Source organism: Vollenhovia emeryi, unplaced genomic scaffold (assembly GCF_000949405.1).
Source record: "Vollenhovia emeryi isolate VEMERY1.0 unplaced genomic scaffold, V.emery_V1.0 DF939121.1, whole genome shotgun sequence".
Lineage (NCBI taxonomy): Eukaryota > Metazoa > Arthropoda > Insecta > Hymenoptera > Formicidae > Vollenhovia > Vollenhovia emeryi.
Genome location: NW_011967245.1, coordinates 1,350,421 through 1,373,297, shown reverse-complemented (window position 1 = coordinate 1,373,297; position 22,877 = coordinate 1,350,421). Strand labels below are relative to the sequence as shown.

Here is a 22,877-nt window from a genome sequence, read left to right as displayed (position 1 = left end):
AAAGTGAAAAATGGGCATAGAGGCGCGCAAAACGGTATCAAATCAAACGCCGGCGTGGCCGCTCGCAGGTCTCTCTCCGTTAATATCTAGTTCGTGGAATCCCTTTACGTCACTCGGCTCCGCTAGTCTGCTGTTCCTCCGGCGTAGATTGTCTTGCGAAGCAGGTTGCGCGTGGTGCGGGTGCTGAACATAAAAGTAAATAGATTAACCATTTATTGACACACACACGTAACGTATGTATTTTTTAACTTTGTCATTGCCGTCGATTCACTTATCAACGGTATAAACCCGAATCGTTTTAACCTGTTCCGAGTGGGTCAATAAATATTGCATTTCTTACGTAAGAGACGTCTGAAAGGCGATTAATTCATTCTAATAAAACTCCAACGCGACTTAAAGACATTATCTCGAGACTAATCGCTTGGACGGCTCATGCCTGTTGCTCAAAGAAGAAAAGCTACTTGCTGACAACAAAAGTTCTCTAAGATTGCGCGCAATCCCCTTTTCAGGCAACCATGCTGAGGTCACGTCTCGCTAGCGTGCCGAAAACTGTTAAACGGAGCCTCAGCACCAATGTCCCTGCTTTGCAGAAAGCCACCGACCCCATACAGCAGCTCTTCCTCGACAAACTCCGGGAATACAAGTCGAAAAGCGTGTAAGTGTACTTGCCCGCACTTCTCGGGCTCTAATGGAAAGTACCTGCAAAGGATATTTCCTTGAAAGGATTGAAATCACTTGGTATCAGTGGTTTTTTTAATTGTTACTTGGGATAAACCGCTGAGGGCACTGTGGTGTACAGGTTTCGGGTATCAGTGGACGTTATTTGGCCTTGCTGGGGCATTAGAAGACATCTAAAAAGAAAAAATAAGATAAAGTAATGCCCACTGGGCATTAGTAGGCATTGGTGTATGTACGTGATTTTGGTCAGCAGTTTACCCTTTGGTGATTTGTATATACATACATACAATACTCATTTATGGCACATATCTTTTATCTTGGTCTTCTTTTCACGTTTAAAACGATAAAAATACACGTAAGCTTGCAGTAGAGATGGAATAATTTGCACTCCGTTTGGATACGCTTGTCTCCAGTTAAAAGTAAACTTACAAGAGAGTTAAAGAGAAAAGAGTATTTTGTACAGCTGTGAAATCAACAATTAGATGGAACTGTTGAGTTAGATTCATTAAACGTGTGCTGTAAACCAGCGCTCGTATTTTTGCAAAAATATTATATTAGGAAATGTATGTAAAATCAAATGCGATGTCACAAGGAAGTTTCTTTTTCCACTTTAAAGAGGCGGGAAATTGGTTGATCCCAGCCCGGAGATTACGAAAGAACGGGAATCTGAATTGGAAAAGCTTCGCACGCAGTACGGTGGTGATGCAGGAGCAGATATGACGCAGTTTCCTCAGTTCAAGTTTAGCGGTACGTTACTTTCACTCGTGTCTCCCAGGTTACCTTTATATTCAAAAGTTGTATTACAAATTTTACATACGGGCGAATACATGAACACATAGCTAAGATACGACTTAACGTATGCTGTACTTTGTTTTAGATCCACCTGTGGACTCGGGTCTTAACAAGTGAACACATATGTCGATATGTATAGAACATTCATGTACTGTTGAACTATTAAATATTAAGTAATTCATCTTAAAAAATATATGTCTAGCTATTAAACTTACTTTAATCTTTTTCATCTACCTGAACAATCCAGACGAGTTTAAACAAATTAATAAATTTTAATGCAAATTATCACACAAGAGAGGGCAATCCTTAGTTTAATCACTAGCCCGTGAAGAGCTTCGTGTTGTCCACTATCTCCGCTAAAATACTCATTTTACACTTGGTGGCTATAGATTTGCATATATTTACATATGTTGTAACTTCGTCTCGCGAGATTAAATTGTCGTATTCGCCTGAGCAGGAACACAATATATTCATGTTGTCTCGTTTGATCTCTTTGCACTTTCGACACTGTAGATCTTGCAACACGTAGCCCATACTTTTGCGATTCAATTTGTCAATCAATAGAAATTCTATCTCCGTGTTGTCGTAAAACGTGTCACAGATGGGACATTTCCACATGTGCCTACAAGAATGATAACAACGTATAATATGACGCATATATTTAGCTCAATTATTCACGTATCTAACGTACCTGTTATTTTCATTTGAGTAACACTGATCTTTACAGAGATCAATGTCTCTCGTGTGATTGCATGCTTTACATATAACTTCTGGTAACACGAGAGTGATACACGGTTCATTCCACTCGACATTGTCGCCGTAGCTACCGACTCCGATCAATCTTAACAAATTTGCCTTTAAGTTATAAACCTCGTGTTCCACTTCCTTATCCAAAGATAAAACCTGAAATTGCCACGCAACTCTTCAATAACTACTCTTCACAACTGTTTTTGAAATATTTATGAAGTACATGATGATATTACCTTGCACACTGCTTTGATTAACTCAAGTGCAGGATTGATCCTTATACTTTCTTTTCCACCCATATCCAAATTAGGGTATTCCTCGAGAGTTAATGCCTTTTCCGGTAAATTCCGATGTATCTTTTGGGCTATTCTGCAAATATTACAGAAATTAGAGCCATTAAAACTGTCGACTTTCCATACCCACGGAATATCAATTCTAAATTAATTTTACTCCACATAAAAGCTTCGCGTTAATTTTAAAAAGTTGTGTAATATGTATGGAAATATATACTTGAACAATCTCTGAGACATTTCTCCCGATATCAATTTTTTCGCGAACTCGGCTGTATTTTCCAATGCACCTAGACCAAGTGGGGCTATAAACGATTGACTCTGGCTGTGTCTTCTCCTCGGCCTTACGGTGGTGTTGGCTTCGTTCTCAATCATACACTGGTACACCGCGTTTATATATCCCGCTGTTACAGCGTTGAAACTCGCTTGACACCCTGCTTCCTGAGGCAGGATTTCCATCAAACTCCAATTCATCATTATTTGAGGCTGCACAGACATAATTTAACAAACGGAAAGATATCGTCAAGTAAGAACTTATTAGTGTAACTTCTCAAAATATCTACGAAAGCATTTTTTTACCGTGTCATCGTCACTTTCAGTATTCTCATCTTCCGTATCGTCCCTGGATAGCTGTCCTCTAATGCCAGCGTGATTGTGCTGTCGAGTAAATCAGATTGATAATCAAGTTTACGTTATACGAAACGGTATTAATGTTATCCAATGAATCAAACGAATAATGAATCGGCGCACCAGGTCAAGCCATATTAGATATTCCCAACATTGATCATAAGTAATTTCAATACTGTGAAACAGCTCTTTGTTCCGTATGGTTTGAACGACAAACTCCATATAGCCTAAGGCGTCGTTCACAGATCTCTTCTTCGTGCACACGATAATCTTGTTGAAGTTCGCAAAGACTATAATGCAGCCTAGCGTTTTGAACTCTGCTATTAATTGTATATACAGCTTCTTCATGTAGGTGTGCAGAGTGCGGCGTAGGGCAGGATCGTAAAGCAAGGCACTTGAGGTTCTCAGCCACCTGGAACCGTGCGTGTGTATTTTACATAACAGGGTAATCTGCCAATTGAGTAATATAATTGACAGCAGTAACGAATAACATACCGATAGAAGTGGATCAGCTGATAGTCCGCGAATACGTTTTTATAAGCGGATACCTCGAGCAGCCACGCGTTCACCATGCTTCGCAGCGTCTTAAACGCCGGATTGCACAGGGTGATTTCATCGTAGCTGGGAATGATCGTCGCGGCATCGCCACCCATTGCCATGTCCTGTCGGACAATACCAACTTATGTAGTTGCAATATCATTCATTCAGAAAAATTAAGTTGTTGCAAATTTTCTGAATGTACTATCGTTAATTAATTTAGGCCGGTATTCAGATCCTATATTCAAGACCGATCTTAAGATCACCTTTGGGTACAGCATTTTTAGATACATTCAAGACGGTCTCGAATATAAGATCCGACTACGAGTACCGGCCGTAGTGTTACATGCAAGACCGACCTGAACGGACGGACGCTGTTGATTGTGAAAGGCCACAAACGTGCTGGTCCCGTCTATATCGTGGATATGATGGTATTGCAGCAATGCGTTAACCGCCAGACTCTCCACGTCCAATTGTACGCAAACGCTGGAATACGTGCCGGGATTGTTCGCGGCGCAGCTCGCGCTCTCCTCGAAGTCCGTCAGCAGCCTGTTGTCGTCGTTCTCGCTGCCGCCCAAGTCGGGCTTCTCCGTGGACGAGCACCACAGGACGAAGTTGTTCCTGTGTAAGTGCCGGGCGTAGAACAAGTCCGCGCCGAAGAGCGTGGGATCCGCGGGCACGTTGCCGATAGGAGCGTGGAAGAATCGGCACTGCTCCGCGATCAATTCGACGATCTGCTGACTCTTCAGGTAGTGCCGGACCATCATTTTCGCGCCCGTCTTCTGCCACTCTAACGTGCCGTACAGATTCTCGACGTCTCGCACGTGCGTACTGACGAGAGGAAACTCATTGAGAAGCGGCATCTCGGTAGTCAACACTGTCCTGTCGAGAGCGGCTTGATTAATGACAATCGTCGCGCCGTGGCCCTCGTTCTTGTACGTCGTCAGGGCTGCCTGCAACGTCCGGCACACCTGCTGGAAGCTCGTTTCAACTTGCACCACGAACTGCATCGTTTTGGGCAACCTGTCTATCTTGTCCTCGCCGTTCTTTTCCAGCGTTGCTTTACGCTCCTGCGCGTACAGCATGCTCATATTCGGCAGTTGATTGGAAGCGACCGAGTCCAAGACGAATACGTGAGCTCTCTTGCTGGCGCTTAGGAACAAGCCCCACAGTGCTCTTTGGCGGTTCGCGCTCCAATGATGATAGAGGAATATGTAGTTGATCGAGTCGGTACGCTTGAGGTAGGGCTGAAAGGCGATGCTCTTGAATTCCAACTGATCCAGCGTGAACGTGTCGGCCCCGTCCGCCATCTTCCGCGCGGCACGCGGATCCACTATGCACACGCATCCCAACTGCAGCACGGCTCGAAATTCCAAAGACATTTGCGTCTCGTAGATCCCCTCGATCTCCGGTTTACTCAAGTCCTCCAGGAGTTCCCGGCTGTGCTCTTGGAACAGAGACTCTGGCAGAGAATATCGATACAAGTTGTACACCGGGCGAGAGCGCGGTAGAGATTTGAAGCTCTTCTTCCAGAGCTCGTTAGGTCCTGGATCGGGCCTCGCCTTGCGGGTGTTGACGTAAAATATACGGGGCACCACGAGACGTACTTGATGCAACTGCGTGTCGACCAGTATCCACAATCGAAACATACCGGGTTCACCCGTTTCCGACAGCTGAACGATCTCCCACGGGGTCTCGAGCAATTTCCTCTGAGCGCGCCTCAAAAAGCCAGTCATGGTAGACGTATTCGTATTTCGTATAACTCCCCAGGCGACTCTATCATTTTCGTCGGTCTTGCTCCTCTTCTGCCGATGCTGCTGCCTCTGCTTGGCCTGGAAAGCCCACTTTTTCTTGTGAAACTCCAGCCATTTGAACTTCTCTTCTTTCGTCGTTCCTCTGGGAGGTGGCGAGCCCAAAGCTTCTTTCCAGCTCCTGGCTCTGATTGTCTCATCCTCATCTGACTGCTGCCTTTTCCTCTTGTTGACAACCGACATTGGCGTCTTGAAGCTAGTGGACGGTCCTGCGAGATCCTCAATATCGCGGGACTCCTCGGCGCCGCTTGCACGTGACGTGTCGTTGACCACAACAGAAAATATGTCTGTGATCTTTTTCTGACGATGGGACGTATTCTTCTCTGTCACTTTCTTGTGCAACCAAGGTGGATGCTGCACTCGCGGGACTGGATTCGGCAGGCCTTGCATCGCCGCTGGTATAGTGATGATCTTTTGAATGGCGCTCCCGAGTCGCTCGATGTAATAATTCCAGTCCAAAATATCTCTTATGTCATCGCTGTACAAAGTGGGATCCTTCAACCACTTTTTCAAGTAGTGTCTCCGCACCGCCGGTTCCGACTGAAAGATGGCCAACGGTATCGCGCGCTCGGTGACCGGCGCGCTCTGCGGCTTACTCGCTATAATGTATCTACAAGCCAGGCCTGCGTCCTTAACCATCTCGTCGCCCAAAAATTCGGCCAATCTCTTAGCCGTGGAGATGGACGTGGACTTCTGCGCGCCGTATTCTTCCAATTTACGTGACATAGATTTGTTCTCAGATATGAGCTCGAACAATTCGGAGTCGGGCATGTTCGCGCACTTGCTGTACAATAAATCCAGCCAATAATCCGCGTCCTTCGCGACCGAGGCGTAACATTCCTCTAACGTGTTTCCTTTTAGGAAGGATTCGAAAACGGAGGCTTGGAAGATTTTTATCAGCTGCAATTCGCCCCTCCTTTTTACTTCAAATCCCTTAAGCTCGGCCAGTGAGCCGTCGAAATTAAAAACCGCGTATCGTTTCTTCAATTTCTTTCCCTCCTCTTTGGCAGCGGGTAAAACCATCGCCAGATACGGTCCGTCAACTTCGAAAAATATCGAATTTTCACTTCTGACTTCGTACGTTAAATTATCCTGATCCACAAGATCATGGTATACCTCGTTGGTAAATTGATCCTGAAAAAAAAACCAAAATACATTGAGCACGAGAAAAGGAAACGCGTACTTCTTGGTTCATTTGTACACACCTTCACCATGAAATTGAGAACCGCATTCGGGTACGAGATCGTAAATTTCGACTTCTTTTCATGAGTAGTGTGAACTACAATAGAGTCTGGAAAAGACGCGGGTAATATGCACCATATACCGTCAGTATCCAATTCCAATGGACGGCCAATCCGTTCTATAATTTCTCTAGCTTTCATGATAATGTGGGCTCCTGTGTAACATACGATGCCACCCATTTCCATGCTGTGCCATCGCGCCCTGCGTAACGATTGTGAAATATATAACAAAAACAACTAGGATTTGAAAAATAATAAATTAAAAGAAGATACATAATAAAAGTACTTAAAGAATATGACGTGTTATATTTTAATATGATATATTCTATTTTTTAATACTTACCCCTTCCTCATAACGTAGCCATAAAAAGAATTGAGAATACATTTGTGAGCAAGCTGAAGAGAATCGTACAAAATTTCTCTATTCTTGGCAGATTTGATATCAGCCGCATCTCCTTTCGCAACTGCCGCTGCTACTTGCCGCTTAGCAACTTTAGTCAACGCTTTGTATTCGTACCTTCTGTCCCTAAATGCTCTTACAGTGTCTACGTAAAACGAATTCTCCTTCTGACAAATCGTCTGGGTTCTCTCTTCCATTCTGGTAATTTTGACCTTCTTGTACGCCTTTTTGCAATACTCGGTAAGCCTGTTCTTTTGAAATGTGGCTTGCTCTTTCAAGGGCAATTCGTGGAAAGCTCTCTTAGTACCACCAGGAAATTGTGGTGGAAACCTCTCAGTTTCTAATTGTTGCTTTATTCTCTGATATTCGCCCAAACTTGCAGCCACTAAAATTTGTTAATCATAAATAATAATTACTGCACAAATCAAGAAAAATGTAATAAGCTCAACAGATAATTTGTAACAGTAAGTTATATTCAAACTTACAATATTCGCCTCTCCACATCCATTGCATCTTTCTTTGACAAAGAGCGTCAGGCTTGTTATAATCACATACCGCGCAGTCCATCTCATTTACTATCGCGGAAGGTTGCAATCTATTAGTCAAAATTATATTAGGATACATGGCGCCTACGTCCAAGTGATAAATTACAGGATTTTCTAATCTCAAAGGCTGATCTTTAAGCTCCTTTAATTTTCCCTTAACTTCATTCACTATTTCGTCAAAATTCGTAACCATATCGATCGGTACTTTCTCCTCTTCTTGTATCGTGTGTTTCAAGGCACTTTCTACACCACTGATTAACTCGTCCACGGCGCTCGGGACAATTTTAAAACGGCAAGGAATGTCAGCTCTGAAAACACCAGATTCCAAAGCCTCCACGTGTCCACCCACATAGGTCTCTTGGTCCAGTAAGTGACCGTCCTTTGTTAATTTATTTAATTCGGTTTCTTGCTTGTTAGGAAATATAATATTAGCTTGGAAGGCTTGAACCATAAGAAGTGATTCACACAGTGTACCAGATCCCTTTCTGAGTACCTGCGATTGATGGGAATAAAATTAAAATGTAGATTTATCGTTCAAGGAAAAGCGTACGCACACATCAATTTTTCCTTACTTCATCGGGTTCCATAGGAATAATAGTGCACAATGCGAATATGAAGGGATGAATGTATTTCTGATAGAGATAATATGTTGCCACGGCATCAGAGACGGAATAATTCGCGAGCACTTCAGGTTCCTCCGATGCTAATCTGCACATCTCTTCCGGATCAAGTTCCACTGGATCATATCTCAACTTGGCTTTAGCGACGGCTTTCAAGTTTTGAGAACCCACCGGCAGATAAGAGTCACGTCTTACCCAACTACGAAACATTTTGCGATAAGAATACACCTGCAGCACCTTACGTTGTAAACTAATATCTCGCTGAATATCTACCATAAGCAATCCATGTGCATAGCAGCTCTACTGACGTAGACACCCTCACGGTTTTTAGAGAAACCAATGTTCTCCTTCATGTCCATATTATGTACAGCTGCTCGAGCTTCAACAAACGGCCAGTCGAAGAAATCGCCGTTGTACGTTACAAATATATGCGGCCTTATTTCATTAATGTGGTTGAAAAATTTCGCTATAGCTGCTTTCTCGTTAGGCTCGTTGAATATCGTGAAAGGACCTTCGAATTCTGGTTTTGGCGTATACTCGAAATCTCGTATGTCCGCAGAGATTAATTCTCTATTTGTTATCAAGTATCCCTAAGAAGATACATTTAAATGTAGATTCTTTTTAGAAAGTAACGAGAACGAGAGTAACTTATTATCTTATTAGAAATTTGGAAAATTTGTAAATAAGAGAACAATATCTTGTTTCACATTCAGACATTTGAAGTAATTAAATGCAAGATATTATTAACTAACTTTTAAGATATTATTCTGTCTCATTATTTACATGAAACACGATACATTACCTGCCCATCTATCATATACGATATCATCATGATTTGATCGAAACTGGCGTCTGGAAACTTCAACGGCAGCTTCGTAGTTTCAATATCGTACGCCAACACAATAGGCTCAGGTGGTTCGATCATGTCTTCCTTTCGCGTGATTACAGGTGGTTCGCTTCCCCTGCTCTTTACAGAGTACCAGACTCCACAGAAGATGTTAGCGTCTATGGATACTCGCACATGATGAGGTACATCATGTTCCCTGAACATTGATATTTTTATGTGTCATATAAATCAAGAAGTAAACAAGATATTGAAAGGGAAAATATAGAGGAAAGTCCTCTATTATAAAATAGGATTCTAATATGACGAGATAGCAGGTTTTTAACGTCCAAATACAATCACAAATCTTATTTCACAACGATTACACGATCTATCAATTTTTCCACTAAAGAGATTGCACTCCAAGGGCAATAAATTCACGGAGGAACCAACAGACGATGTCAATTAATTTAGCAGAAACTCCCATATTAGGAGCCTATCTCTTAATAGAAGACTTTCCTCTACATATACAGTTACCTAATATCAAGAATATTATCCATGTGATCTAAAGTTTGTCTACCGCTGTCCTGTTCGTTCGGCTGCAAGGTAGTCGCTAGCATGTCCGTGTAGTAAGTTTTGCCCTTCTCTCGCTCTTTGTTAATTCTAACAACGCGCACAATGTCGCGCTTGACTTTCGTCAAGTCGACAATGTTGGCGAAGGAAACCTTCAGGTATTTTTGTCTCAGTCCAATCAAGTGATTAGGCTGGAAGGATTAAACGAAAACCATAGGGAGTCAAAAATTGCAAAAGGAAAAGGAAGAAATTTTCATATCAACAGCTAACTGCGCTTGAATTGAAAGCGTGTCTAACCAGGTCGAGATCCTCCTTGTAAACGGTCTCGATTTTCGTCAAAGTACCCGCGTACTTCTTGGACAGAAACGTCGACACCTCCTCAAACGTGTCCTTGCGGCACAAAACGTAGAAGTACGGCGAGTACGGCAGTGACACTTTAAATCTGGTGGCGTCCTCCTCGATGAAGTAATAATCCACGCCGCTCAGCAGACGCTTGTCGTCCTCCACGATCTCCGTCTGCGCGGAAACGTCAGGATCGCGTTACTCAGTCGTAAAAAAAAGGGAGACCGTACCTGCGCTCCCTCGATCTCTCCCTACCGCGTGCATGTTGAGCAGAAATCCTATCCTCTCCCTCGCGTCGGTGACTCGACGGAACCCGTACACGCCGTCGATCCTGATGTCCTCCTTGATCTCGAGCAACCTTCCCAAGGCATTTTCCCTGGAAGCATCACAAACTTTAGAGAAAGAGACGAGGGAGCGCCAGGCTTCTCGAAGCTATCTTACCCCGGCGCGCCGGTCTCTTGCGTCGGATTCCTCTTGTTGAACGCCCTGGGCGGCCGGGCAGCCCCGGTGTTCTGCAAGGTCTCCATCGTCGAAGGCCCGCGACGAACGAGAAACGATGTCGTTTCAATGTTACCGAGATTAAACACTGGTTAAATGTTGACGATCGAGTATCAACGTCGAAACTTTCGAAGCGACAAACAGGCGTGCGTGGAGCATCGTACAACGCTTCGTCTTCTTATTTATACGGCATCTGTGTTCTTTAGAAGAGCAATACTGCTAGAAACAAATTTAGAAAAAAAGGAATGCACTGGAATCAATATTAGGAGACCGAAAAAGATTGTGGTAAATCCATCGAACCACGGGTCTGCCTGTTGCACCACACGCTCTCGCAGCTGATCGGAGCCCGCCTTTTTCGACACAGTTTCGCGTGCAGCGCCATCTTTGAAGGGAAGTCGCCTCCCGATTGGCGGGCCGGAGTCTGCGTCGCGTCGCCGGTAGAAACGAGGTCGCGGCGCGTCTTGGCGTGTCTTTAATATTAAATCAGACTAGAAAATACAGGTAAGTAAAGCGACTAGTCAGATCATACCACGGGATATCTAAAGACGATCTTAAGACGGCCTTGAACGTAAGATTTGACTATGAATACCGTCCCTAGGCCCGGTTGCACCAACGCCGCCAGCAAACAGCCAGCTTGTAGTCGAAGCGGCGTGAGATTCTACGCGATGTAAGATGTCCGAATACGAGCATCGGTTAAAGAAGCAATTATCGTCCGTAAGTATCGCAGTGGACAAGTAATTTCAAGCTGGCTGGCGCTTTGATTCTTGGATGTGCAGATGCGCAGATCTCGCGTGAATCGCGCTGGATATATCTGTCCTTGCCGGCTAACCGTGTATCGATGGCAAATCGCGGGGATTCAGAAGGGAATTCAGAGGGGATTCATCCGAGTGATACTTTAATCAGATATTATATACATAATAATACAAATTTCTACAAAAGAGATGTTAATAGCGCGAATGTCGTTAATATCGAGCAGTTGAGGCCTCTTTTCCGCGATGCCGATTAATTTTCTCGAAGCGCGGTGTGCTTCACTTCTCTTTTAAAGCCTCCGCTACAATGATTCTTGGTTCTGTCTACAATGGTCGTAGTCGTAAGAATAATCGACTGCGATTGGTCAATTCTTATCGAGCGACTACGACTACGACCATTGTAGACAGAACCGAGAATCATTGTAGCGGAGGCTTAAGGCCTTCACACACAAAATTCCGTAAGGACGTAAAACGTAAGCGTAAGAAGATCGACCAATCGCAGTCGAGAACGTAAGGCAATAACGCGAGCAGTAGCAAATCCAATCTGTTGATTTTCTTACGCTTACGTTTTACGTCCTTGCGGAATTTTGTGTGTGAAGGCCTTTAGATTCGTAGTGAATGAAGATTTGCAATTTAGAAATATACATTTGTATACACCAACTATTGAGGTAAAATCTCGAATCTTAGTAATTAGAATTTATGTAACAACGACTTTTGTTTCGAAACATTTTCTCGGTTGACCGGAATTAGTCGTTAATTTAATCAATACCAATAAAGCCTCGTCTACATAGAAGTCGTAAAGTCGTAGTCGTAAGAATAGTCGACTATGATTGGTCAATTCTTATGTGTCTGACGAAATTGATCAATCGCAGTCGATTATTCTTACGACTGCGACTCTGCGACTCGCATTGTAGACCACGCACAAGTCTGCAGAATGATACGCAAAACGTAGTAACAGTCACGGGACAAAGTAATGTAAAATATTATGTACGGAATTTTTCACTACGTAGGCGAGGCAACGAATTCTCAACGTTTTTTTTTGTTGTTTTTCACTCGGCGCGGTAACGTACGACGTTACGCGGGCCAATGTTTACCTGAAGGTCGCCACGGTATCAACGGTATCTGCACTCGCTCGCCGAACGTCGAGCCGGCAGGCAGTGGCGAGAGTCGCTCTGTGCGTGTTATTACTTTTGCGTTATCGGTTTCCAAGACTCGATCGCGGTAAATGTATGGCTAAAACGCTATTGATTTGTGCACTTTTATCAGTAACAAGTAACGTTCCTCGATTAATTGTGTCTGCAACTTGCGAAGAGAAACGAATTGTACGTTGAGGCGACGGTTCTTTATCAACGTATTATACGTCGAATTTCAATCTAATCCCAATCTCAATCCGTAGTCTGATACGGTCTTTAGTCCCAGTCTACAATAGAGATTTAAGCCCTAAGCCTTAAGAAATTGACTAATCACAGTCGCGCATTCTTCTCATACTTGACCGTGATTGGCCAATTTCTTAAAGCTTAGGGCTTAAATCATCTATTGTAGACTGGGACTTAGTCAAACGGAGACGCATGTCCCGCGTGTCTTCGCCGCGCTCCTCATACGAATATCACAAAGTGATTTGCGCGCCCGATAACAGGTGGCGAGAGTGTCCGTCCGCGTTTCGCCCCCGCGCGGCTCGTCTATGTCCGCGGGACGTTCGCGGCTCCGCGGCGGTCGCAGCCGCCGCCATTTACCGAGGCGCGGCGGTATCTGCGGGGTCACGTGACGCCGAGATACGTACGACCATTCGCGAGCCCGTTCGCCGGCGGCCGAAATTACGACGCCAAGTTAGTAGCGCGCTTAGTTTCATTCATGAACGCGAGGAACGCGGCCATAATACACTCCTGTTATCTGTATTGTGTATACACCCGGGGCTCGGTACACCGTGCGCCGCGCATCTCGTTGCGTTAGTGCTGCTGCCGATGTGCGTGCGCCTCGCCGTCGTACACGTGATTCTCGCCTCGCCTCGCGTTTTTGCATGGTGTTTCCCGTGCGCGATCGCACCACCGGCTGGAAGTCATCAACGGTAAACCCGCGGGCTACCAGCTAGCGGCGAGGCAGGTACGTGGGCAAGAAAACCCGGCGGATTCCCGCTGAGTAGCCTTTTAAGCCTAGCCGGCGCCAAGTCTCTCGGGCCGGGCTCGTGATCGCGTCGGGTCAACGGAGGCCAGCCCGGGTGTCCGCGGCGCGTGTGTCATCGGCGAACCGAAGCGAGGAGAGCTTTCGTCGTGACCGCGGGGCCGCGCGTTCGCCCTCGCGCCCGCGCCCGCGCCCGGCTCCGGTCATGAATGGATCGCGGACAGCGGATCCTCGGCCGCCGAAGTTGCGCACCGATTCTCGCTCGGAGGCCAGTTCGCGACTCGCTCCGCGCGAACGTGACGCGCGAAGAAAGGGATCGGGGCGAGATGTTCGCGCGAGTGCTCCCGCGAGTCGCGCCGTTGAATTCGGAGCCGCCTCGTGCCGCGTACATCGTCGCGGATTCTAAAAATAAGAGCGCCTTTTCCCCCCTTTCCGTTTTTAAATATGCGCCTTGGTTACGCGCGATCCGCGCGATTGTAATACGCAGCGGAGACACCCAGAAAGTGTAGGTGGACATTTGCGTCGCTGCTCTCCGTGGTTTTGCTGCTCCGAATTTGGTATCCAAAATAATTTCGGATCTAGAAACGAGGGATAAAGGGACGGGAAAAGGGGAATTTGCCACTTCGAATTGGTGTCGAACAACTGTCTGATCGCGTTGAAAGGACGATGCACGTAGCTAAAAAGACAGGGAGTCGACACTGAACTCTGGCTAGCACCTAACCGACGTTTGTAAAACTGGCCCTAAATGCTAAAGGAATGTAACAGGCGCGAAAACCGAGACAATTCAATTTTGGCGCAGCTATTTTTCCCGCAGACGCGAGCCGTGCGAAATTATCGAGAAATCGATGATTGGTATAAATAACAATGTTGCCGCGGTTGCGGCGGCCCTGATTGACTACGTTTCCACCGAGGGTCAGAGTCGGGCTGGAGTCGGGTCAGAATCGGGCTGGGGTGAGCGTTTTTGCGGTGGAAACACCAAACCGGGTCAGAAATCGGGTTGGGGTTTGGTGTTTCCACCGCAAAAACGCTCACCCCAACCCGATTCTGACCCGACTCTAGCCCGACTCTGACCCTCGGTGGAAACGTAGTCATTATCAGGATATAAATCTCGCGATAGGAGCGAGAGAAAAATCGAACGGTGCGCTCTCGCTTATCGTTGATCCTCGGAAAAAGAAGTAAAAAAAAAACTTTATTCCTTAACCGACGCGATGTTACCTCGCGGGAAAGATTTATTCCGCGAGCCCCGTGACTACGAAATGCAAAAAAGGATCGTACGCTGAAGCAGCCTTATCGCAAAATAACAATGAAACCAACTTCGATAACAGGAAGGCAGGCGATGCGATGTCGCTCGCTGCGTGCGCGCGCGAGCGCGCGAGCGCGAGGTTATCATTAATACAAAGGGTCAATTTAGAATGTAGCTAAAGACCAGTTAGACGGGAGAAACTTTTTGCCATTAGACTCGAGGAGGCCACGTGACATAAATCGTGATAGGAACGTAAATCGCAGTGACGGCGACTCGAGCTCTTTAGCGAGAGACCTGTTTTGTCCCGACGCGGCTCTCTCCTACGCCCACGAAAATTTGCCGTCGATGTATCTTATAAGTTTGCGACTGTCCGTGGCCATCGGGCAAATTCAATTTAGGGCTTGATTGGTTCCCCGGCCTTTTCCGGACTCTTAAAGTTCACTCTGGTCATTACCAGCGTTGCGATCAGATGATTTTTAAAGCTGGATAAAGATGAGATGGAAATATGCGAATTTATCTTAGATAAGGTGAAGAAGAATTTGTTTTAAATGTATGAAGATGACATTATGCGGCTCGTCTAGATAACTTCCAGATAATACGTTGTTAATGTTGTTTTTATGGCCACTTGTGTAGAAGAGTGTGAAAAAGCTTGCAAGTTATAAAAAAATTATAAAAATGTATTCATACTCTTCATTCATAAGTTTACATGTGTACATATAGTTTTTATTTTATAAGTTTACGTATAATAATTTATTTTTATTTATTATTTTATAAATTTTTATTGCGCAAAAATAATAGCTTTTAAGATAAAGATAAAATTACGCGGCTCATCTAGACAACTTTCAGATAATTTGTTGTTAATGTTGTTTTTATGGTCACTTGTGTAAAAGATTATGAAAAAGCTTGCAAATTGTAAAAAATGTATTTATACTCTTTATTTATAAGTTCACATGTGTATATCGTTTTTTATTTTATAAGTTTACGTATAATAATTTATTTTTATTTATTATTTTATACATTTTTATCGCACAAAAATAGCAGTTTTTTAAAAGTACTATATAAAAGTGCTATACATATATATAAAAGTATCGACAGACGATTCTGCAAGGAACAAACATTGCTTGCTAGAGCCAATTATATAGGATGCAATCTTAAGTCACCTGGGGGTCTATTACGGTTCTCGGATTGGGTGAAAATGACGAAAGTGAGCGGCTCTGTCTCTTACTAAAGGGACAGTTAGAAAGAGACAAAGCTACTCACTTTCGTCATTTTCACCCAATCCGAGAACCGTAATAGACCCCCAGATCTAAAACGCTGCATTCCGATTGGTTCTCGTTGGCTTCGCATTACAAATTACGAGCTTGGTTGCGATTGAGCTTGTTGAAAGTCTACCAATCCAAGCAAAGCAATTTGTCGTCTGCTTTGCTCTGAGAAGTAAACATTTCAATATTTGACACATTGCAACAATGTATTGTTATATATCGTCTTATCTGTATGTACAAATACATCAACTTATCTGAACGTTATCCTAGATAATTTAGTAAAGATAACACTTTTTTTTAAATCTAAGATTCAGGTGAAGATGATGTCAAACTTTTCTCTGGATGATTGTCTCTATAATTTTATCTAGATAAGAGCAAACACTGGTTCTTACGGTGTAACTTTATGCGCGTAAATATAATATGTTTGTCGTTATTAGAAGCGTCTTTTATCGCCAGTAATAAAGATGACTTGAAATAACGTAAAGCCCTGTAGAAGAAGGTAAAAAGAGGAATGTGATTGCATCAGATGGTCGGAGGTTTTTGTGCAAGTTGTCGGGCCTCGAACCCATGGCGCGGCAACGTCGCGACTTGTCTCCTTTCATCTCGCTGTTTCTGCCTCACTTTCTTTCTTCCACCTTCGTCCCCTTCGTATTTCCCTCCTTTTTCTCACCGTGTTCGTTTGCCGACGACGACGGTGACAAAGAGGACGGGCGCTTCGTGAGAAGTGACACGAAGACAACGTTTGACCATACCCGAAACAGGGCTCCTCGATAAAAGTTTGACCTGAAAGCCCGATCGCTTCTGCCACTTAGAAATTTAAGGGATATCTTCTGTAAAGGTGATTTGTAACGTTGCGTCTCCGTAAATTATGTAGCACTGTAGAGAGAGGGAGTGAAGAGCGAAAAGGGAAAAGAGCTAAACTGCCACATAACTACAGAGCTTATATTTAGAGCGAAAATCTTCTCGTGGTAAGAAAATTTTCTACACTGTTTATAAATTTGTAGCTCTTCTCTTCGCTTTTCGTTCCTTCTCTCTCTTGCTCTACTACATAGTTAACAGAACTACAACGTTACATGTCGATGTTTTGCATTTCGCGGGATACAAACGTAGCTTCAGACGAATAGGTTCGATAAAACGACAATCCTGCGTATAATTTTGCAAGAATACGAAGCTGCGAGTGAAAGTTAACAAAGTTAACAAGCCGCGTTTTGGAATTTTCTCATGTTATGGCAAAAATAAAAACACGGTAGGCTGCTAAGACCGAAATGTTGAACGTTGATTCATGAATTCGGCCTGCTGAAGTTAATTTGGACAGAGGGCTAATTTGCGAGTGGACGATAGAACTTACTTGCGATCTAAAATCAAGGATGATTCATAATCTTCCTCCGGGCTATCAACGACGTTGAGTTTGGCATACGGGTGCCATACGCGTCAGATGTACCGTGAAAGGTTCGGCTGCCCGCATGTGGAAACCCAGGAACAGCCCCTTAAGAGATATTACGTTGCTTTCAATAAGATTGAGACAATAGACACTTTTGCGACGGGCGGGCCACTTTGGGCACGTATTAATGTTAGCCGATCGCGTTGTTCGAACGTCCAAGAATATTGCGCCGTAGACGTTAGAACGCAACAGCGTTGCCGTATGCTAGAAGTGCTAGAACGCACACGTACAGTAATAATTTTGATCGATAACGAATGGAACTGAGCGAGAAACGCTTCCAAATGACGATAGACTTGCAAGTGTTGCAGTGACCAAAATAAATTTCCACAATCTAGAAAATATCGAAATATCAATTAAACACCGATGAAATTTATCTGGCAGCTACAGAGTTGCCTTCAAATTGGCAATAAATGCCGAGCATTCCTGATGAGAAGTTTTTAAACGTGGAACGTGAAAAAAATCGTTTGATTGTTGAATAATATAAGAATATATTATTAGAAATGTTAATGTATAAAACTAAGCAAAACTTCGACGTTATGTGTTGTTACGTACGTGTAAATTTAATGTAAATTTAAACTTTTAAATCTAAAATTAATCTAAAATTATTGAACTCCAGTGATATTGATCAATTATCACTGGTATGTCTTTTACATTGTAGGAGTTAGATAATCTTAATTTCAGATTTATTTTAGATTTGAAAGTTTAAATGTATGTTAAATTTACACGTACGTTACAGTATTATAAAAAAAAAGAAAACCATCACCTCCTATCTTGGTAAAATAAATCAGTTATTCAGTGCTGTGTACTTACTGTTGAATAAAACGCGCTCACATACATTCACGGTCGACTTTAACTATCGTCACGTATCTTGTGACTACGCTGCAAATCCAAGTGTGTAATTTTCACATAAGTGTGTAGATCGTGAATCGTCTTTTTAACGCATTTATATGCATGTTGTCTTTACAATTTTACACACACAGGCGTGCAAAATCGTAAACATAACACGCGCATAAGTGCGTTAAAAAGACTTCGTGATTTGCACGTTTATGTGCATCAAAGTTACACGCTTGGATTTGCAGTGTAAAAGTTGAACTATTGCAACGAATGTACATACCGTAACGCAGTAGCACGCAGACACAATGGACCATTACTTAGCACCCTGCGTTGGAGAACAAATCGATTGAGTGAGACAAAATTATTTTACCCTCCATATCGAGTGATCTATTCCCCTACCTTTTTCACCTGTTTGGGATTTCCCCGAAAAGCAGGTAGACGAGGCATAAAAGACATTTCCAAACGTGAGGGTCTTAGAAGGAAAAAACATTTCTGACAAATTAGGCTGCTCTTTGGATTGTGATGCAACGTGTAACCTGGACATTGCATCTTGAATCGCTGTTAAAATTTCAGGGGAAAAAAACGCGAGTTAAAGAAATAATGTCGAATTTTGGATCAGCTTATTTGCTAACTGGTTTTCAAACCGCCTGAAACCAGTTATCTATCTGGACACTTGTTTCGATAACGAATAAATATACTCGATAGATCGGCGACAGGCGTAAAGTAGAGAAAGCGGATCGATAAAGTAAACAAGTAAAATTCGGCGATAATATTATGCGAAAGTTTATGTCCGTGTTTATCCGAGTTATATGCGATCCAAAGATAGAAAGTTCATATCTAATTTATATATTATAAATTGTGTAATAGATATTGTATTGTTATCTTATTACAAAAATATTGTTATTAAAATAATAATATATGCGATATGGCGGCTCGAATTCAAGATATCGGTAACGAAACGAGCAGCTCCCTTTGAGAGTGTTATTGCAGTGATAATTGTCTGCTCTAATGAAGCAAATGGCATATCACATGACGTTCCATTTCATTAATACGCGATAACGTTATCAACTTGAATTTATTCACGCGATCCATTTTGGAACCTAAAAATCGCGGAGAGATGCTTCAGTAATGATGTTGTACGGCTATTTCATTTTTTTTTCCTTTTGCTATTCGCGGTAAACGGTTTCTGAAAACCACACACGATATTTCCGCCGATAAATATCTGGATGATAATGGAATATGCCCCCCCCCCCCCCAGCCAATTGTCCCCCAAACTAGGTCTGCGTAAGCGTCTACACGTTATCGTAATAATGCGCGCAGTTTCGAGTCTAATCTTGACCTTCTCGCGATAACTGGAGTTGCTTGGATATTCACGCCGCAGGGTGCCAGATACGCGGCGATTTATCATTTATCAAATTGGATTCAAGAGAATTTTCTCCGTTATCGGCAGACTCATGCTTCTATCGGCGGCGTTATCGTAAAAATATTAATCAAAATTGCGATAATCATAATCGAGATTATGAAAGATCTGTAGCAAATAAGCTAATCTGCTTTAATTAGCTTTTTATCGCCGAATTTCGCGGCAGGGGATAATTCGCGAGATAAATCGTATTGCTCTGCGAAGCAATTATTTTGCGTTTAGTTGGGCGCATATCGTTGTACAGTGTGTAAGCCGTCGAGTGTCACGTATTAATCAGGCGTATTATTATTATTTATAAGTTTTGATAACATAACGATAGCCACAGTCTTCAAACTAATAGTTTCTTTCAGGAGCGGTACTCGCTGTAAGCCGTACATAGCAAATAGTCAATATTGTACAACGTAATGAAGCTTGTAAACAATGGTAGCGTATAATATTATTAAGTGCCAACGATATCAAACGATATCTTCAATACTTGCGAGCCATATCATTTTTTTTTTACACGAGCGATAAGAATTATAATCTGGACAGACATGATCGGCATTACGCAAAAATATCCGCTTTGGTGGCTCCTGCATAAACCGACCAAAAGTAGAAAAAATTGAAATTTAAGTACACTGTAGTTGCAAATTTTATCTATCGGTACGCGAGATTTCAGACCCGGTCACCGATAAAATTAAGAAAAATGTTAAGGTTGTATTTTTTAACATTCCAGCAAACACCAAGTAACAGTTACGTAACATCAATATTATATTTTCCTACTTAACTAAATGTAATATAATATGGGCGTTATGTTACATTTACATTGTTAAGTAGGAAATTATAATATTGATATTATGTAACTATTACTTGGCGTTCACTGGAATAGGGATTATGGGCTGATTGTTCGCAGAAGCACTTTGAGGATTAATATTATTTTATAGAAAAAGTTGATCTTAACAAGAAACGAGATGAACATAATAAATGTCACAAGGATTCAAATGTGCTATTAAGTGTACGACGTCACGGACCTCTGCAGGCAAATATTTATTAGTAAAGTCAAAAGATACAATGTTTTGAGGGAGTTTGACAGCCCTTTGAGACTTGACAATATCACATATTTTTAGATATGTTTTTAAATGTGCACATATAACCTGGCATATATCAATGCATTTGATCAATAATGCATTAAGCGTTGTTTTTTTACATGAAAAAAGTGATACAAATTTATGAAAATCAAAGGGGCCCCACTAAAGCACCCATACTAACCGCTCCTTCGTGCAGGAGCCACCATAAAGAACCTCCGTCTTTTGTCGTCCGTGTATTTTGGAACTTCTTGTAGACGTATTTAGGCTGCGTGTAAAGGGTCGTGAGAGTCGAGGTAGCCCAACAGTTTTCCGTCTACCATCTGGCGGCTGGGGTTCCAGCCGGAGTAACCTGATCTTCGCCTCGACGGATTCGAATACCTCTTGCGCGTCGCTTCGTCCCATCTGAGACAATAGCTTCCTTCCAATTAATACACAAATTTAACTTCTTCATTAGATCACTTTAAATGATATCCAGATAGATTGACGTCGCAATAAATTCGTGTAATGAATAGTGAAAAATTAAATAGTCTGTATAAAATATGTAAAAAGTAACATCTCGGAGACGAGTCTCTCGTGAAAGTTAATCACGTCCAGAGTCAAAAACTTTTGTTACTGTTCCTCACCTCTTTACTTTTATTTATTTTTCTTTGCTGTCCGCGATTTTAATTCTTTTTTTCTTCCTTTTGTAGGTTTTATTAATTCAATATGCATGACACACTGATTAGGACTCAGTGTAAATCGTTTTACGAAAGTAAAGATTTAAAAAATTTCAGAAATTTAAAACTGGTTAAATTTACGATTACACATTGTTTAATGTGAACGAAAAAACGCCATTTTTATTGTACCAGTTGCATTTTTAATTTTATTTGCGCTTTCTAATCTTAATCTAATTTACTACTTAAGTAACAAAAGAACATAAATTACATACGAGCCGTCGGAGAGTTTTTCGATTTGAGAAAAGAAATTTAAAGTTTATTTAAGGATCAGTCATAAAAATTAAAAACTGCTAAAATATTTTATATGTATTGCATTACCGATTTAATTTGTAAGACGAAGTGATATAATTACTGATTGTTAAAATATTCACCTCACTCGTATTACGACGGCTCGTTCTTTGCCGGACGGTATCGACCGCGTACCTAAAAGCGGACTATTTAGCGGTTGATAAATAAATGTATCCCGCGAACCAGAATATCGTGCCAAGCCGGCGAAGTCGGTATAAAATTATAATTGGGACGTCGTGTCATGTGATCCAGGCAAAGAACCACGCAAGCCCGAAAATTTAATCCATGTTTCTCCTTGCGTGCGTTGGTTCACGCGATAATTTGAATAACATTTGCATATCAGTGCTTATTTTGCCGCGGTACCATGTGATTATGTAATTAATAGGTAATTTCCCTTACAGTCAGAATGGACATGGAATCCCTGTACGACTACGAGGAGGAACAGGACTTCTATGAAGAGAGTCCTGGGACCAGAAAGAGCGGCTATCCCATTGACCACAGATCCATAAAGGTGAGTCAACACTTCAACTAATGATGCACAAAATGTATGCATAGGAAATGTATCATATTTTGCTTCGTGCTTTGTACTTCAAAGTAAACACCGACAAATGCACTCAAAAGTTGGAAATTGCAAAATTGAAAGGAAATACTTCGCACGATCGATTTTCATACATTTCTCAAATATCAACAGCAATGATCTACAATTTTCTGCAATTATTTGCGTTATTCGGATCTTGCATTAAATAAACTTCAAACCAAAACGATTCTAAATAACGACGCTATATTAATTTATTATTTAGACCGACTAAATATTATTTAGGCCGACGCGTCTTGGTACGTTCGTTTTAAATCGCAGATTCGCGACAGCTCGCGAGGTCGCCTGTAAAGATCCTTTATTTCAGTTCGACAAGAAAGAAATTGTAAAACTCTGTCGAATAATTGTCCAAGCAGTGGCAGCCGCGTGAGAGACGACGCGCCGCGTTGGCAAGCGGAGAGCGCGTTGGCCGAGCCGGTGATTGTGCGAGTGCCACTAACAATTCGTTCCTTGTCGCTCTCCGCCTTCGTTTTATGAATGAACGTAGAACCGGCACTCGGTTCCCCTCGCGTTCCTCCCCTCGCTATCCCCCCACGCGCCTTCAGCCTTCATCTCTCTGTCACCGATTGACCCTCGTCCGTCTCGCCTCTGCCCTCTGCTTCTCTCTTGTTCTCTCTCTC

The 22,877-nt window shown here is 42.7% G+C and overlaps 3 protein-coding genes across 8 annotated transcripts in view; 2 read left to right on the top strand and 1 right to left on the bottom strand.

Moving 5' to 3' along the window:
• The first annotated feature begins 68 nt into the window (after positions 1-68).
• LOC105570185 (ATP synthase-coupling factor 6, mitochondrial) lies at positions 69-1,680 on the top strand. Of its 3 annotated transcripts, none has more exons than XM_012027195.1 (4): positions 69-195; positions 510-655; positions 1,295-1,425; positions 1,556-1,680. In XM_012027195.1, the coding sequence occupies exons 2-4, from the start codon at positions 516-518 to the stop codon at positions 1,585-1,587; spliced, it is 303 nt and encodes a 100-aa protein (XP_011882585.1). In that variant the 5' UTR covers positions 69-195; positions 510-515; the 3' UTR covers positions 1,588-1,680. The 3 variants fall into 3 exon arrangements, with proteins under 3 accessions (XP_011882585.1, XP_011882587.1, XP_011882586.1); XM_012027197.1 differs by having other exon boundaries at positions 69-233; XM_012027196.1 differs by lacking the exon at positions 69-195 and adding an exon at positions 271-340.
• Positions 1,681-1,766: 86 nt separating this feature from the next.
• On the bottom strand, positions 1,767-10,895 carry LOC105570184 (DNA polymerase epsilon catalytic subunit A). Of its 2 annotated transcripts, XM_012027194.1 has the most exons (19): positions 10,825-10,895; positions 10,468-10,740; positions 10,282-10,402; positions 9,982-10,200; positions 9,649-9,875; positions 9,091-9,331; positions 8,562-8,878; positions 8,241-8,487; positions 7,609-8,161; positions 7,067-7,508; positions 6,688-6,925; positions 4,031-6,616; positions 3,630-3,796; positions 3,258-3,546; positions 3,087-3,164; positions 2,728-2,993; positions 2,454-2,586; positions 2,162-2,373; positions 1,767-2,092 (listed from the first exon to the last, which is right to left on the bottom strand). In XM_012027194.1, exons 2-19 carry the CDS (start codon positions 10,551-10,553, stop codon positions 1,789-1,791), a joined length of 6,726 nt encoding a protein of 2,241 aa, XP_011882584.1. In that variant the 5' UTR covers positions 10,554-10,740; positions 10,825-10,895; the 3' UTR covers positions 1,767-1,788. The 2 variants fall into 2 exon arrangements, with proteins under 2 accessions (XP_011882584.1, XP_011882583.1); XM_012027193.1 differs by having other exon boundaries at positions 10,468-10,868.
• A 54-nt stretch (positions 10,896-10,949) lies between these two features.
• The window catches only part of LOC105570183 (ETS-like protein pointed), a 137,373-nt gene continuing 125,445 nt past the window's right edge, over positions 10,950-22,877 (top strand). The window contains exons 1-3 of one of the 3 annotated variants that reach the window (XM_012027190.1): positions 10,950-11,025; positions 11,123-11,238; positions 22,064-22,173. In XM_012027190.1, the coding sequence (XP_011882580.1) occupies positions 22,069-22,173 (105 nt within the window). In that variant the 5' untranslated portion in view covers positions 10,950-11,025; positions 11,123-11,238; positions 22,064-22,068. Of the gene's footprint in view, positions 11,026-11,122; positions 11,239-12,980; positions 13,374-22,063; positions 22,174-22,877 lie in introns of those variants that run through there. The other 2 variants (XM_012027189.1, XM_012027192.1) reach the window with 2 other exon arrangements.

Bases quoted from the DNA above. Each gene is read 5' to 3' on its own strand.
- LOC105570184 (XM_012027194.1), bottom strand. From the start codon at position 10,553: ATGGAGACCTTGCAGAACACCGGGGCTGCCCGGCCGCCCAGGGCGTTC. The intron at 10,403-10,467 runs GTAAGATAGCTT...TGATGCTTCCAG, and splicing joins CAAGAGACCGGCGCGCCGGG to GGAAAATGCCTTGGGAAGGT. The intron at 8,488-8,561 runs GTAGATATTCAG...AATGTTTCGTAG, and splicing joins ATGCACATGGATTGCTTATG to TTGGGTAAGACGTGACTCTT.
- LOC105570185 (XM_012027195.1), top strand. From the start codon at position 516: ATGCTGAGGTCACGTCTCGCTAGCGTGCCGAAAACTGTTAAACGGAGC. The intron at 656-1,294 runs GTAAGTGTACTT...TCCACTTTAAAG, and splicing joins GAATACAAGTCGAAAAGCGT to AGGCGGGAAATTGGTTGATC. The intron at 1,426-1,555 runs GTACGTTACTTT...ACTTTGTTTTAG, and splicing joins TCCTCAGTTCAAGTTTAGCG to ATCCACCTGTGGACTCGGGT.